This window comes from Mustela putorius, unplaced genomic scaffold (assembly GCF_011764305.1).
Source record: "Mustela putorius furo isolate JIRA1106 unplaced genomic scaffold, ASM1176430v1.1 tig00003909_pilon_pilon_pilon, whole genome shotgun sequence".
Classification (NCBI taxonomy): Eukaryota; Metazoa; Chordata; class Mammalia; order Carnivora; family Mustelidae; genus Mustela; species Mustela putorius.
This window is the reverse complement of record NW_025422057.1, coordinates 35,132,208-35,144,816: the sequence shown is the minus strand read 5'-3', so window position 1 is coordinate 35,144,816 and position 12,609 is coordinate 35,132,208. Positions and strand designations below refer to the sequence as shown.

General features: G+C 34.2%; 1 protein-coding gene across 4 annotated transcripts in view; it reads left to right on the top strand.

Annotated features, from left to right (window-relative positions):
* The window catches only part of HECTD2 (HECT domain E3 ubiquitin protein ligase 2), a 72,463-nt gene that overhangs the window by 46,207 nt on the left and 13,647 nt on the right, over positions 1-12,609 (top strand). For 3 of the 4 annotated variants that reach the window (XM_045068644.1, XM_045068645.1, XM_045068646.1), the window contains exons 9-14: positions 723-871; positions 1,837-1,960; positions 4,356-4,452; positions 7,599-7,706; positions 8,549-8,681; positions 9,554-9,642. In XM_045068644.1, the coding sequence (XP_044924579.1) occupies positions 723-871; positions 1,837-1,960; positions 4,356-4,452; positions 7,599-7,706; positions 8,549-8,681; positions 9,554-9,642 (700 nt within the window). Of the gene's footprint in view, positions 1-722; positions 872-1,836; positions 1,961-4,355; positions 4,453-7,598; positions 7,707-8,548; positions 8,682-9,553; positions 9,643-12,609 lie in introns of those variants that run through there. The other variant, XR_006603148.1, reaches the window with a different exon arrangement.

Genomic DNA, 12,609 nt, shown 5'->3' with positions numbered 1-12,609 from the left:
TGATCTTATTTTTAAAGCATTGTATGTAAAGACATCTTATTTGATAGAAGTTGTGGATTCATGAGCCTTGAACTTGTGACCAACAGCACTATGACTAATGTTTGAACCAATTTTATCTGCCACAAGTTTATTCTCCATAAGGCACCTCACATTCCTCTTGTATTTGAGAACAATAGACAGAACTTTAGCACTACATTTTGGGAGCCATTTTAAAACACCAGAATTACTAACAGAAAAGCACAAAAATGTGGAAAACATGACACTAAGTAAACTGTGTAAAGAATACTCATTTATGGTATGGGAGCTAAAATAAGAAGGCAGAGTGTTTCTTTGTTTGACCTCAGTTGGGAATTATGCCCATCTGCAAATGACCATGACTGAAAGCTCCACTAATACTGATTTTGGGGTTGCAATGAAATTTTAGCAAGTAGGCAAATTTGCAAATACTGAGTCTAAATATAACAAGGGTTGACTGAATATTGAAAGCCTTAAGAATGAAATGCTTAATGCTAATGTTACAGTAATTTTGGTGTTTATTTCTTATTTAAGAAACAATACTCCAGGTAAGATTTTGCATCTTTTCAAATATTTGGCAACTTAAGAAGTAGAGTTTGGGGGGGGATATTCTAAAATTTTATATGTACAGGATACACTTTGATGTCTAACATATTGCCAAAATAGAAAATGTGATTTGATTGGAATTGTTTCAAAATCTTTACCAGATTATCCCAGAAGAGGTTCAAACAATTGGTAGAGAGATTGCTGCAATTTATTTCTTTGCGCCTGTTTCCTGCAAAGCCTGAAGAATTTCCACCTATAACAAAGTGTTCCTGGTGGATCCCATCAGCATCCAAAGTGTTGGCTTTACTTAGTAGGTTTTATTACTCTATCTTCTCTTTTGTTAGATATTAGGGACATTTCTATAGGGATCTCAGAGTACTGTAGAGGCTTTCTTAAATTTTAAAACCTTCCTTTGAAGTGAAGAGTTGTAATTTCCTGTTTTGATAATGAATTTCACATTTACTGTATAAGCATGAAAAAGCTTTATGCATTTTATTGGGCAGTATTCTGTATTCTGGCGGTTTTCTGCATGTGACTTACTAAGTAGAGACCCCTAAGAAAGCAGGAACTTGTGTTGATTCCCAAGAACTTCTAGGAGAAAACACACTGATGGGCAAGTATGTGAGGCAGTGCTCACCTGTGTACTCCCTTTACTATACTCTTCTAATCCCTACCACAAGTTTTTTTAATAAAAGTAAGAAATGATTGGCTGTTTCTGAACCACCATTTTTTTTAAACATTTTATTTATTTGAGAGAGAGAGAAAGAACATGAGCGGGGGAAGGGGCAGAGGGAGAAGTAGGCTCCCCGCTATGCAGAGAGTCCAGGTTGCAGGCTAGATCCCAGGACTCTGCTATCATAACCTGAGCTGAAGGCAGGCACTTAACCTACTGAGCCACCCAGGCATTCCCCTGAACCACAATTTAAAACTACTTCTTAAATTTGGAGCTATTGGGGTGCCTGGGTGGCTCAGTGGGTTAAATCTTCTGCCTTCGGCTCAGGTTGTGATCCTGGGGTCCTGGGATTGAGCCCTGCATCGGGCTCTCTGCTCGGTGGGGAGCCTGCTTCTCCCTCTCTCTCTGCCTGCCTCTCTGCCTACTTGTGATCTCTGTCTGTCAAATAAATAAATAAAATCTTTAAAAATATTTTTTTGGAGCTATAGTCACTTAAAATGGGAATTTCTAGATAAAGGCTATCTGGTGAGCATTAAAATGTTCTTGTTAGAATGAATCATGCACATTTTAGAAAAGATCATTGTTAGAATTTATCTTTACAGATACTGCAAACAGTTTGGTCCATCCTCCCCTTATTCCTTATACTGATTTCTATAATTCAACATTGGATCACATTGATCTCATGGAAGAATACCACACCTGGCAGAGCTTTGGAAACTCTCACAGGTACAATCAGAAGCTCATTTTGATTACTTACCTAAATGAAATACTATTCAAAATAATGAGTGGATGTTTGTATAAATAAATTTAAGTATGCACATAACTTTGTATATAAACTTATAGTTTAGATAGCCAGCCTTGAAACATCATTATATTTCTTAAAGCATTTTCTTTTTCTTACATTTTGAATTTGTGTACATGTTAATTTGGTTTTAGTTTAACATCTTTAGAAGGGAAAAGTTCTATCTTAGTGTGCAAATTTCTTATATATTCTTCTTCTATATGCTACCATCCAGTACAGGGATCACAAACTTTCTCTGTAAAGTACTAGATGGTAAATATTTTTGGCTCTTTGGACTATATGAACTCTGGTATACCACTGTAACACAGAAACAACGTTAGACAATATGTAAATAAACAAGTATGTCTGTCTCAGAAAACCATCTGTACACAGGTGGTAGATCATATTTATCCCATGGGCCATAGTTCGCCAATGCCTGTTCTAAAACAGTAATTATACACATGCGTATATACACACGTACATTTCTCTCCTTTTCTGCTTCATTCTGTCCCTTATACACAATATAAAAAGAATGGGAGTTATAGCAAAAGGGCTTTGCCTCAAATTATTTATTATAGTAGTGTAATAGGTTTTCAAAAAGCTTGACCAAATTCTTTAATATACTGCACCCATATCTACACTCACAGTTTGGATTAAACCAGCATGACTAACCCAAACATAATTTATTCCCAGACCATGTGATACCTTGGAGAGTGTGTCTGTTCTAAAGGAGACTTAAGAGCTATGGTAGGGATATAAGTAATCTCAAAACCCCAAATTAGTTTATAAATTGGTTCAATCTGCCAGGGACTCTTTTTATCAGAATTGGCCAAAACCATAGACTGGCCTTCTAGACATATCTCCATCCATAACTGAATACTCAGAACTAAACAAGAATTGTTTCTTGGACTTTGTTCTGTCCAATGGATATTTTCTTGAGAAAGTATTTATTTTACAAGCAGACTTTTTTCTCCAACTTTAATATAATTGTAATGTTGTAGGCAAAACCACAAAACAACTCTTAAGAGTTACTGTGCATATTTTAGTGACACCTTTTAATGCAGAGCTCTTCTAACCACTGTGCCACAGGACTGGGTACCAAGAAGGGCTTTCAGAGGACTGTTGATCCTATGATCCTTTCAGTTTAGGGGAAGCCAGCCTGGACTTAGAGGGGGCCCTGGAGCCCAAGGGCAAGTCTCCTCTGGCAATGAGCAGCCACAACTGTTTATTTCAGTGTGTCACACACATAGTATTATGTGCATGTCAAGGGAAGGGTTAAGCCACACCGTTTGAAAATATGGAATATTTTCAAAATTTTTTCAAAATATGTAATAGGACCAAGATATATATAGATATAGATAGATGTATAGATAGATGATAGATAGATAGATCTCATTTCCAAGCTTTTAGTTAGCACTTAGTGATATCAAAACTGTTACACATTAGTACTGAACAACTTTTTTAACAGTTGCATTCAGGAGAAAGTGGTTTTATTTGTGGTTCACACTAGGGCAATCTCCTTTTTCCTCATCACGCCTTCTTTGCACCCAATACTTGACTATACTTGGATGGATTCCAGCTGTAACTCATGGATTCACTGCAGCCACTTCTGATGGAGTCTGTCTCCTGAAGTGTCACTGCAACCTACTAGTTCCCCCTAAATGCATTTCTCTCTGGGTAGTTTGTGGCTTTTTTATATACCACAGGATCAGCTCTGAAGGGAGAAAGTTAGTTATTTTCTTGACCTTTGATCATAATGTCCTGTCTTTACAAATACATACCATTTCATACTACTAACCATTAAATACAATGCCAGCAGCAACATACTTTTATTTTATTGATCTTAAATTTATTACTTTGCTTTTTACTACCATAGTTATTGCTAGATTTCCTATTTCTGAAGCTTGCACATGAGAAATACCAGGTAATAATGGATTTTTATAGTAATTTCTGTGCATGAACTTTCTGTCCTAATCCTCCTTCATGAGCACTTCTGCCTCTGGGTTCTGGTGTCGGCCATATTCTCTCAGGTAATGATCTATAGGTGACTGTACATAAACTGAAATGATTTGTGTGAACCATATAAGTGGTTAGTGCATTTCCAAATGTTAGATGTAGATTCCTCTAGAGAGTGAACACACAGCACGTCTAGTAATGATATGGACTTCACAAGGCTGTGGGGATTAAAAAAATGATGCACATAAAATCATTTTGTAAATGGTAAAACACAATACAAAAGTGATGTTTTATATTGTTAGGAGGGGTACCTTAGATATTCCCTTAGTATAATTTTGCTAAAAATACACCATTTTGCTTTTTCTGTTTTCACTTGTTGAGCAGGTTTTCCTTCTGTCAGTACCCATTCGTTATTTCTATAGCTGCAAAAAAAATCATTATTCAAAGAGACTCAGAACAACAGATGATAAGCATCGCAAGGGTAAGCCAGCTACAAAAACATTTATGCTGACTATAATCAATACAGTAAATAATTTAATAAATAAATCAAATGTCTTGTGAATTGTTCTAGCATAATCAGGAAATGTTAAAAGTAAAATTCATTTTATAACTCCCTCCAAAAGTGCTTAAACCTGTTCACGATATAGGAAAGAGATAACCCCTCATCAGGTTCTCATTATATTATAAATAGAGCAGGAAGATGAAATCCCTCTCACAGACCAAAGTACTGGGAACCTGTTGGGCGTCATTCTCTGGGTCCCATATTCGAACTTGATGGTAGCCAGCAGAGCACTGGGGAAGACTGCAGTGAGGGCAAGTGGTGTCCTTAGAGTATACCACTCAAACCACAGCAGCGTGTTCTAGGTTTTAAGAAAATCAAATAGAAAAAAAAAAAAAATAGAGGATATGTACAATCTTGGGAAACAGAAATATGTCCCAAAGAAGTAAAAGATGTTTTATGGATTCTTAGGAAACCAAAAGGCATGGAGACCTACAGAAACTGGGGTAGGAGTCTGACTGGCTGTAGGCAGACCATGCAGCAGGAGGAAGTTTATCTCTGGACCTGTCTTTATCCCCCTTCTCTGCCCACCAGCCCTTGTGTCTCAGCACAACTCAGGAAGTTAGGTTTGTTTTCTAAGAGATACAGACTGAGTCAGCAGTTTTTCTTTTATTAGAGGGATAGACTATACATTTCAATGCTCATATGTTTTGAGTACCTGCTTTCAGGACACTCACTATTTTAAATAGGGAAGGTTGTTAGTAATCTTAAAGAGATCCTCAGAGTAAAAAGAAATGATTTTCATGTCTTGTCCAAGAATATAAAAACATTCCTAAAGTATAAATTATAATACTTTAAAATGCTTTAAAAAATAAGAAAAGTTTATTCTTCAGTAATTCAGTTCCCAGAAGGTGAGTATTTTTTTCTATCACAGAGCAGGACAAAAGATTTGAGTGACTGGTGACATCCCAGAGTCAGCTTACACTGACTATGAGAATATTAGAAGAAACATTATTGCCTGTGTGTACCAAGGGAGTCCCAAAGCCACTCTACCTCCCTGAAAAGTAAATTTAAACAGGTATATTTGGCATCAGAATTACTACTTAATCTCAGGTAGATATTGGCTCAAAGATTAGTCTATATTGGCATTTTGGCAATTTCTGTTAGCTGCATTTGTATAATTTCATGTGCCTTTATGGAACTTTTTTACTTTGGGCTATAACTTTTTTATATTTGTAAAAAAAAAAAAGTCTGAAAAGCTAGAATTTTATCTCAGTTCCCCTGAGCAGTTTTCTGCCATGTCACTCACACTTAAAACAGCAAATATCTTCTTTAATGAAATTTTCTTCTAATTAAAAGGAGAGTGGCAGCTGTAGACTCTGTCACAGGCTGTCTTCCACAGAGCATGGACACAAATGAGTAGAGACTGAAGAGTTAAGTGCCATTATCTGTTCTTCTGCTTGTTGCCCAACATTTTAAGTTGTAAACTGCCACATCACTTGGAATTAATGGCTGGTGATTATTTTGTCAAAGGGACAGACATCCTTATAGGTAGTTAATGTAAACAAGAGTTTATATGGTATCTGAAGCTGCCAAAGAGATTCCCCAACCTAAAAATAACCTCCTCATCAGACTGTATCTAAATTCTACCTTTTAGCGATTATTTCATTCATTCCAAACATTTTCTATTAAATATTGCTGATGGAAGGAGTAGCCACTAAGCCTTGGCTACCATTAGCATCTTAGTATAAATTTGTTTGCTGGATATTTCCAGTGTGGTGGTTTTCCAGGAGTTAGAATATGAGTACAACATAGGAAATAAGGTTAGGACAGTAAGTCCATGCAATAGGACTATGGAGCAGTCCGAGCATCAGAGGGAGGACCCAGAGAAGGGGAAAAAATACAAAACTATTAAAAGCCTTTAGAACTGGAAATTAGAGAAATGAAGTGCTCTGAATTAGTGTTTTATTGTAGTAATCTACAAAATCATGGACATAGCCTTATACAGATTTGTAGTATTAATTTATTTAGTTAAGTCTTTTGCTGCATTATTTAAAATATCTTGAAATGTCATCTTTAGTCTACAGTAATTTTTCTTTGCTACCAAAGAAGATGAATTAGTGTGATAGAAATTATTTAATTAAATTATATAAGTTGGAATAAATTATATAAGCATGTAGACTTCCTATGATACTTATATATTTCTAATAGGTGTTTTTAATGTGTTTTTTACATACTCATTACTTATATTTTGAAAAACCATAGATTTTTAAAATTACCCACATTTCCATTACCCGGACATTTCCATTACCCAAACATAACATATCCAAACTGTTAATATTTTAGTAAATTTTCTTTTGATATTTCTTCTCTATAATATCTTTAAAAGGCAACAGAATGAAACAGTTTTATATATATACTTTTGTTCCCTGCTTTTTTCACTTGTACCTTTCTTAAATACTTTCCATATTATTTACATAATTACAACCATCCATTTTAATAGTTGTATTATATTCCATTAGATACGTATATTATATATTTCTAAAGTGTTGCTTTTATAGCTAGTGCTGTGATGAACATCTCACTGTATATTTTTTGTGTTTAGAATTCCCAGAAGTGGAATTATTGAAACAAAGGGTATGAACATTGTTAATATTTCTAAATGTTGACAAATTACTTTCTAAAAGTAGACTGACTGTGCTTTTCCAGTAAATGCAATATCTAAAAAGCTTAAGCCAGGTTTATCATAAGTAGTATATACCTCATTTCAAGTGTTCCCACTTTATGTTTATACTTATTAAACAAAAAAGCCTTGCTATTTGAGCAATGAGTCATCTGGAAACTTGTAATGCAACTTTCTTTACTATAGAAGGTGAATTATTTTTGGTCCTCCATTTTGGACCCCCTTTCGTTACCATTGCTTCAAAATGAAAAGATACATATAATACGTATATAATAGTAATTTGTATAATTGAGTATATGAAAATATTTATATGAGAGATGGTATAGAGAAGGATATAAATGATTTTTATTATAGTGCTTAAATGTTTTAATTGAAATTAAAATAAAAGCAAAAGTGAGTATAAATACAAGTAAAAGTAAAAATGTTTGCTTTCTTTTTTAAATAGCAAAGTCTGGTGGATAAAGTATCTCGAAGACAGAGACCTGATATGAACATGTTATTTCTAAATATGAAAGTAAGACGGACACATCTGGTTAGTGATTCGCTTGATGAGGTATAGATCATTTATTCCAAAGTGGGACTAATTGATTAAAATTTTAAATAAATTCTACAATGTGGTATATTACTAAAGTCTTGGTAATCTGTTTTTCATTTTTGTATGTCAGTAAGTGTACTTCCTTATACTCTGGTGCCATTGTTAAAATCAGTTGTGTATTCACAATTAAGCCTTATGTTCATTATTTACATTTATTAATGGTTTGTTGTTAACTCCGCAGAAAAAGATTTTATATAGAACACTTAAGTGAGCATTTTTGTGTTTTTGAATGTGTAACTTAGATTCTGGACCCACCTTTGTCACTTGTTGAGTGTGTAATGAGTCATTTTAACTTCTCCAGGCCGGAGATTACTCCTCCTTAAACTTAGAGGTCTGACCTCCAGGGGATGTTGAGTGTACTTAGGCCCAAACATACTTTGGTTGTACGGAGCTTCATGTAGGTGTAGTGCTTCAGCCAGATCTTCTTGTGGCTATTATAAGATAATGGCTAATTTCATTATGTGATTTTTTAAATCAGGAATGAAAATTAAAGAAAAGGAAATTAAGTATTTTATGATATAAACTGCTAAATTAAAGTCTTGGAGGCAACATGATACCAGGAGACAGTAACTTTGGGCAAGGTTTTTGACCCTCTAATTCTTTCTCTTGATCTCTACAACAAACATAATAATGTTTAATTCACATAGTAACTGACAAATTATTGGATGAACAGATGGAAGTGAGTTTTGTGACATTGTAAATAAAAATAAAGATTGCTTAATGCATTTCCCAGAATTGAAAAAGTTAATTTCCTTTTTACTGCCCTTTGTTCATCTCTACCATATAAATTTTTCAAATAGTTAACCCGGAAAAGAGCAGACTTAAAAAAGAAGCTGAAAGTTACATTTGTAGGAGAAGCTGGTTTGGACATGGGTGGCTTGACTAAAGAATGGTTCCTTCTTCTAATTCGCCAAATTTTTCATCCAGATTATGGTGAGTATTCAATTTTTATGAACAGTGTTTCTTCATAATTGTTAGATTAAGTAGGCACTGTTATTTTTAACCAGCTGTATGAGTTTATAGATTTTTTTTTTGTCAACCATAAATGTTGAATAATTTAAGGATGGTTATTTACATTTTTAAAAGTAAGCAAACTGATGATTGAAATGTTCATTATCTTACTGGGAATCCTACACAATAAAGACTGAAAGTATATATTTGCAAGACTGCATCCCTGTCTTTCCTGAATAAACCAAACGCATGAAAATTTGTCATTGAAATAAAGAACATGTAGAATTTAAAAACAAGATTTTATCTTGCTCCCCACAAATATTGGAGCCTCTTTCATTAGATTTTGAGCCATTTTGATAAATAAGAATTTTTATTTCAAAGTAAGCTTTGAAATTTTATCTTATTAGAGAAAATACCTATATAATCCTTAGTATCTAATCCTTAGTGTCTATAAAAGATTTTTCTTCAAAGTGAGTTTTAAATATTTTTCTTACTCTTTATTTTGTATATGTGTATATATAACCTCTTTCTGGCAATGGAAAATAGAGATGACATGGATAAACTAAAATTAATTTTCATCATAATTTATAAAACTATCGTTTTTATAAAAGAAAATCAACTGATTTAGTTTTCTGTTTTTAACCCATTTATACCATTGGTTCAGAATGCCAGTAAATAGTAAAATGCTCTTACACATCATTGTGCATATATTTTATATATTTTAACATGAAAGATGGTTTGTAATGGAACTATTGCTAAAATGTCTTATTTCTAATAGAGGAGGTGGTATCTACATTTTTAGTACTTTGATTTTCTTAATCAGTCATGTTAATAAAATTGTTTCTTTTTTTTAGGCATGTTTACATATCACAAGGATTCACACTGCCATTGGTTTAGCAGTTTTAAATGTGATAACTATTCTGAATTCCGATTGGTTGGAATTGTATCCTTTAACCGTTCCACTAGGAGGTGCTAGTACACTAGAGATTTTGAATTTTATCTGAATTTTGGAAAGCTTTTCACATTAAGCCTTTTATTTGGATTTAACACTTTTGTCAAATTTACTAATAGATTTTCAGTTATTTGCAGTATCACAGCTATATGATATCACCAGACTCAATTAAAAGGAAATATAAATTTTTTATATTTTTCTCTGAAAATATCTAAATATAAAGTCATTTCTTATTTCACATGTTATCTGAATTCTCAGAAAATTAGGACATTTTTAAAATTAAAAGTATCTTTTCCATTTGTAATGAACTATTTTTCTGTTCTTTTACTTTGTGCTTGTTTTGCTTAGTTTAATAAATTGAAATTGTGGAAATTAAATCTAGGCCTTTAAAATGCCCTTGAATCCGGAAACTTCCATAAAACTTAAAACTGAATGGAATGGGGATATTTAAAGTTTATGGCATTATTGTATAGTATTTTTAAAATTATACAAATCCTTGTGCCATCCTCTGATTCCTATCAGGTTGTAGTAGAGAGTTCATTCCTGCATTGGGTAGGAGATTGGAAAAGATAACTGCCACATTAACTTTTTTAATTCTAAGAAATACAATTGTGGAAGAAAGGAGAGAATAGTAAATAAGTGAGCATGCACTGGAGATACCTAACTTAAAGGAGGGGAAAATATCCAGCTTTAAGAAGTTTACCATCTAGGGGGCACCTGGGTGGCTCAGTGGGTTAATAAGCCTCTGCCTTCAGCTCAGATCATGATCCCAGAGTCCTGGGATTGAGCCCCGCATCAGAGCTCTCTGCTCGGTGGGGAGCCTGCTTCCCTCTCTCTACTCTCTGCCTACTTGTAATTTCTCTCTCTCTGTCAAATAAATAAATAAAATCTTTGAAAAAAAAAATTTACCATCTAGCTGGGCAGATGACCACCAATTCAAGGTCCCCAGTTCCCAAAGACTCATAACTCTGACATTAAATGCTAAGGAGTTCTGAGAAAGAAAACAGTCAGTGTATTCTTCCCAGAAAAGGTAGAGGTTTAAAAATGGAACCATTCTATCTGATTAGCACAAGGCTAGAGAGAGTAGGACACAGACTGGGAGAATGGTTAGAAACCAGGCTGCAGGGACGCCTGGGTGGCTCAGTTGGTTAGACGACTGCCTTCGGCTCAGGTCATGATCCTGGAGTCCCGGGATCGAGTCCCGCATCGGACTCCCAGCTCCATGGGGAGTCTGCTTCTCTCTCTGACCTTCTCCTCATTCTTGATCTCTCTCGCTATCTCTCTCTCAGTAAATAAATAAAATCTTTAAAAAAAAAAAAAAGAAAAGAAAGAAACCAGGCTGCATTGTCCTGGACGTGGTACAAAGGAGTGTGCAGGCCCCTTGATTGAAACAGAGGGCATCCTGGGAGTTACAGAGGACATCTTCAGCAGAGGAATCAGGAGTGATCTTAGAGAGGGCTTGGAATGTTCAGCTGCATTTGTTGGAATAAATCCTGAGGAAGATATAGTAAAATTGAGAAAGTGGATAGAAGAAAGGTTAGCAGGGAGAAAACAGCACTTTAAGATGGTAAACCTAATTTGAAATTATACATATGTCGTCATGTCCAAAGGTCCAAAGCACCAAGTTCCATAATATGGAGTGCTCCTCAATTCTTAAACGTCTGTTTTTACAGTGTTATCTACAGGAATCATTTGTTGAATGTTTCAGTTTCATTGAAGGCCTGAGTCACCAATACTTCTCACTACCCTTTAAGCTTTTTGAATTCCCTGATACATGTTTGTCATACTTTACATTCTTATCACAGCTTAGATTTGGATGATTATTTTGACTTTTTAATATTTATAATGCAGTATTAAATCTTACTTAGCTTAAATCGCATTTTTAGAATATTGTTATCCATAAAATCATAAGTTTACTAATTAGCCTCCTTTGTGGTAGTCATTAGTTCCTATTCAAGGATTACCCAAAAAAGCGAGCACATTCAGCATATTTACACATGCTGCATATTTCAAGTTAATTAATTAAATTTAAAATTAACTGATTATAACTACTATCTCATTATTATATGTATTTATCTCACATGCACACTCACAAAAAAAACTATAGAAAGTGAGATTGATACTGAAAAATCATAATTCACAGGAAAAATTCACAGGAAATAATTCACAGGATTTGGTAATGGATTATGATCTTGTAAGTAGGTGATAGATCTGTCAAGAGTGAGAAATAAAAATTGAGAATGTGCATTCTCTATTGAGAAAATATAGTTAGTTCTGTATATATATTCACTTTCAGTTTCAGGACCAAAGATTTGTTGGTCTAGTAGTTCTGCCAACATTGCATTCCTAATACTTCAGTTTTAAATATAGTAAGACTTTGGAGTTTACAGGAAATGTTATGGTGAAACCTGTAATAATAATTATAAAATGTTTTAAAGATTGCATGAAGAGCCATAATATAACTTTTTTTTTTTTAAACTAGAAGAGCTTTTACCAAAAGGGGGATTGAAAGAAGGTTTTCAAAATCTACCCTGTTTGTACCACCCGATGCCTCAGTGGTCCAGCAGGATTGCCCCATCCTCCATCTCGTCCTTGCTTCAGCCAGCACGGACTGACTTAGTGTGAAATGAAACCTTGTAGTCTGCATATAAAGCTACCCTGTGGCAAATCATCCGCAAAAGACCTGCCTTTAGAGTTATAATTTTTAAAAAATTTTTAATGAAAAATGCTTAGAACTTGTCACTGTGGTAGATAATCATAAATGGTAACCATCATAGTATTATGGTCACTGTCATTGTAGCTATTATCACAAGTATGGAAGCATATTAGATCTCCTTTTCAGTATCTTTCCCTTGAATACACTACTCAGTTTCTGTTGATATAGTTACCTATAAAATAATATATCTGTTTATTCCTTAAGTTACTATTAACTTTCATTCTGCCTTGGCAAATTGAAAT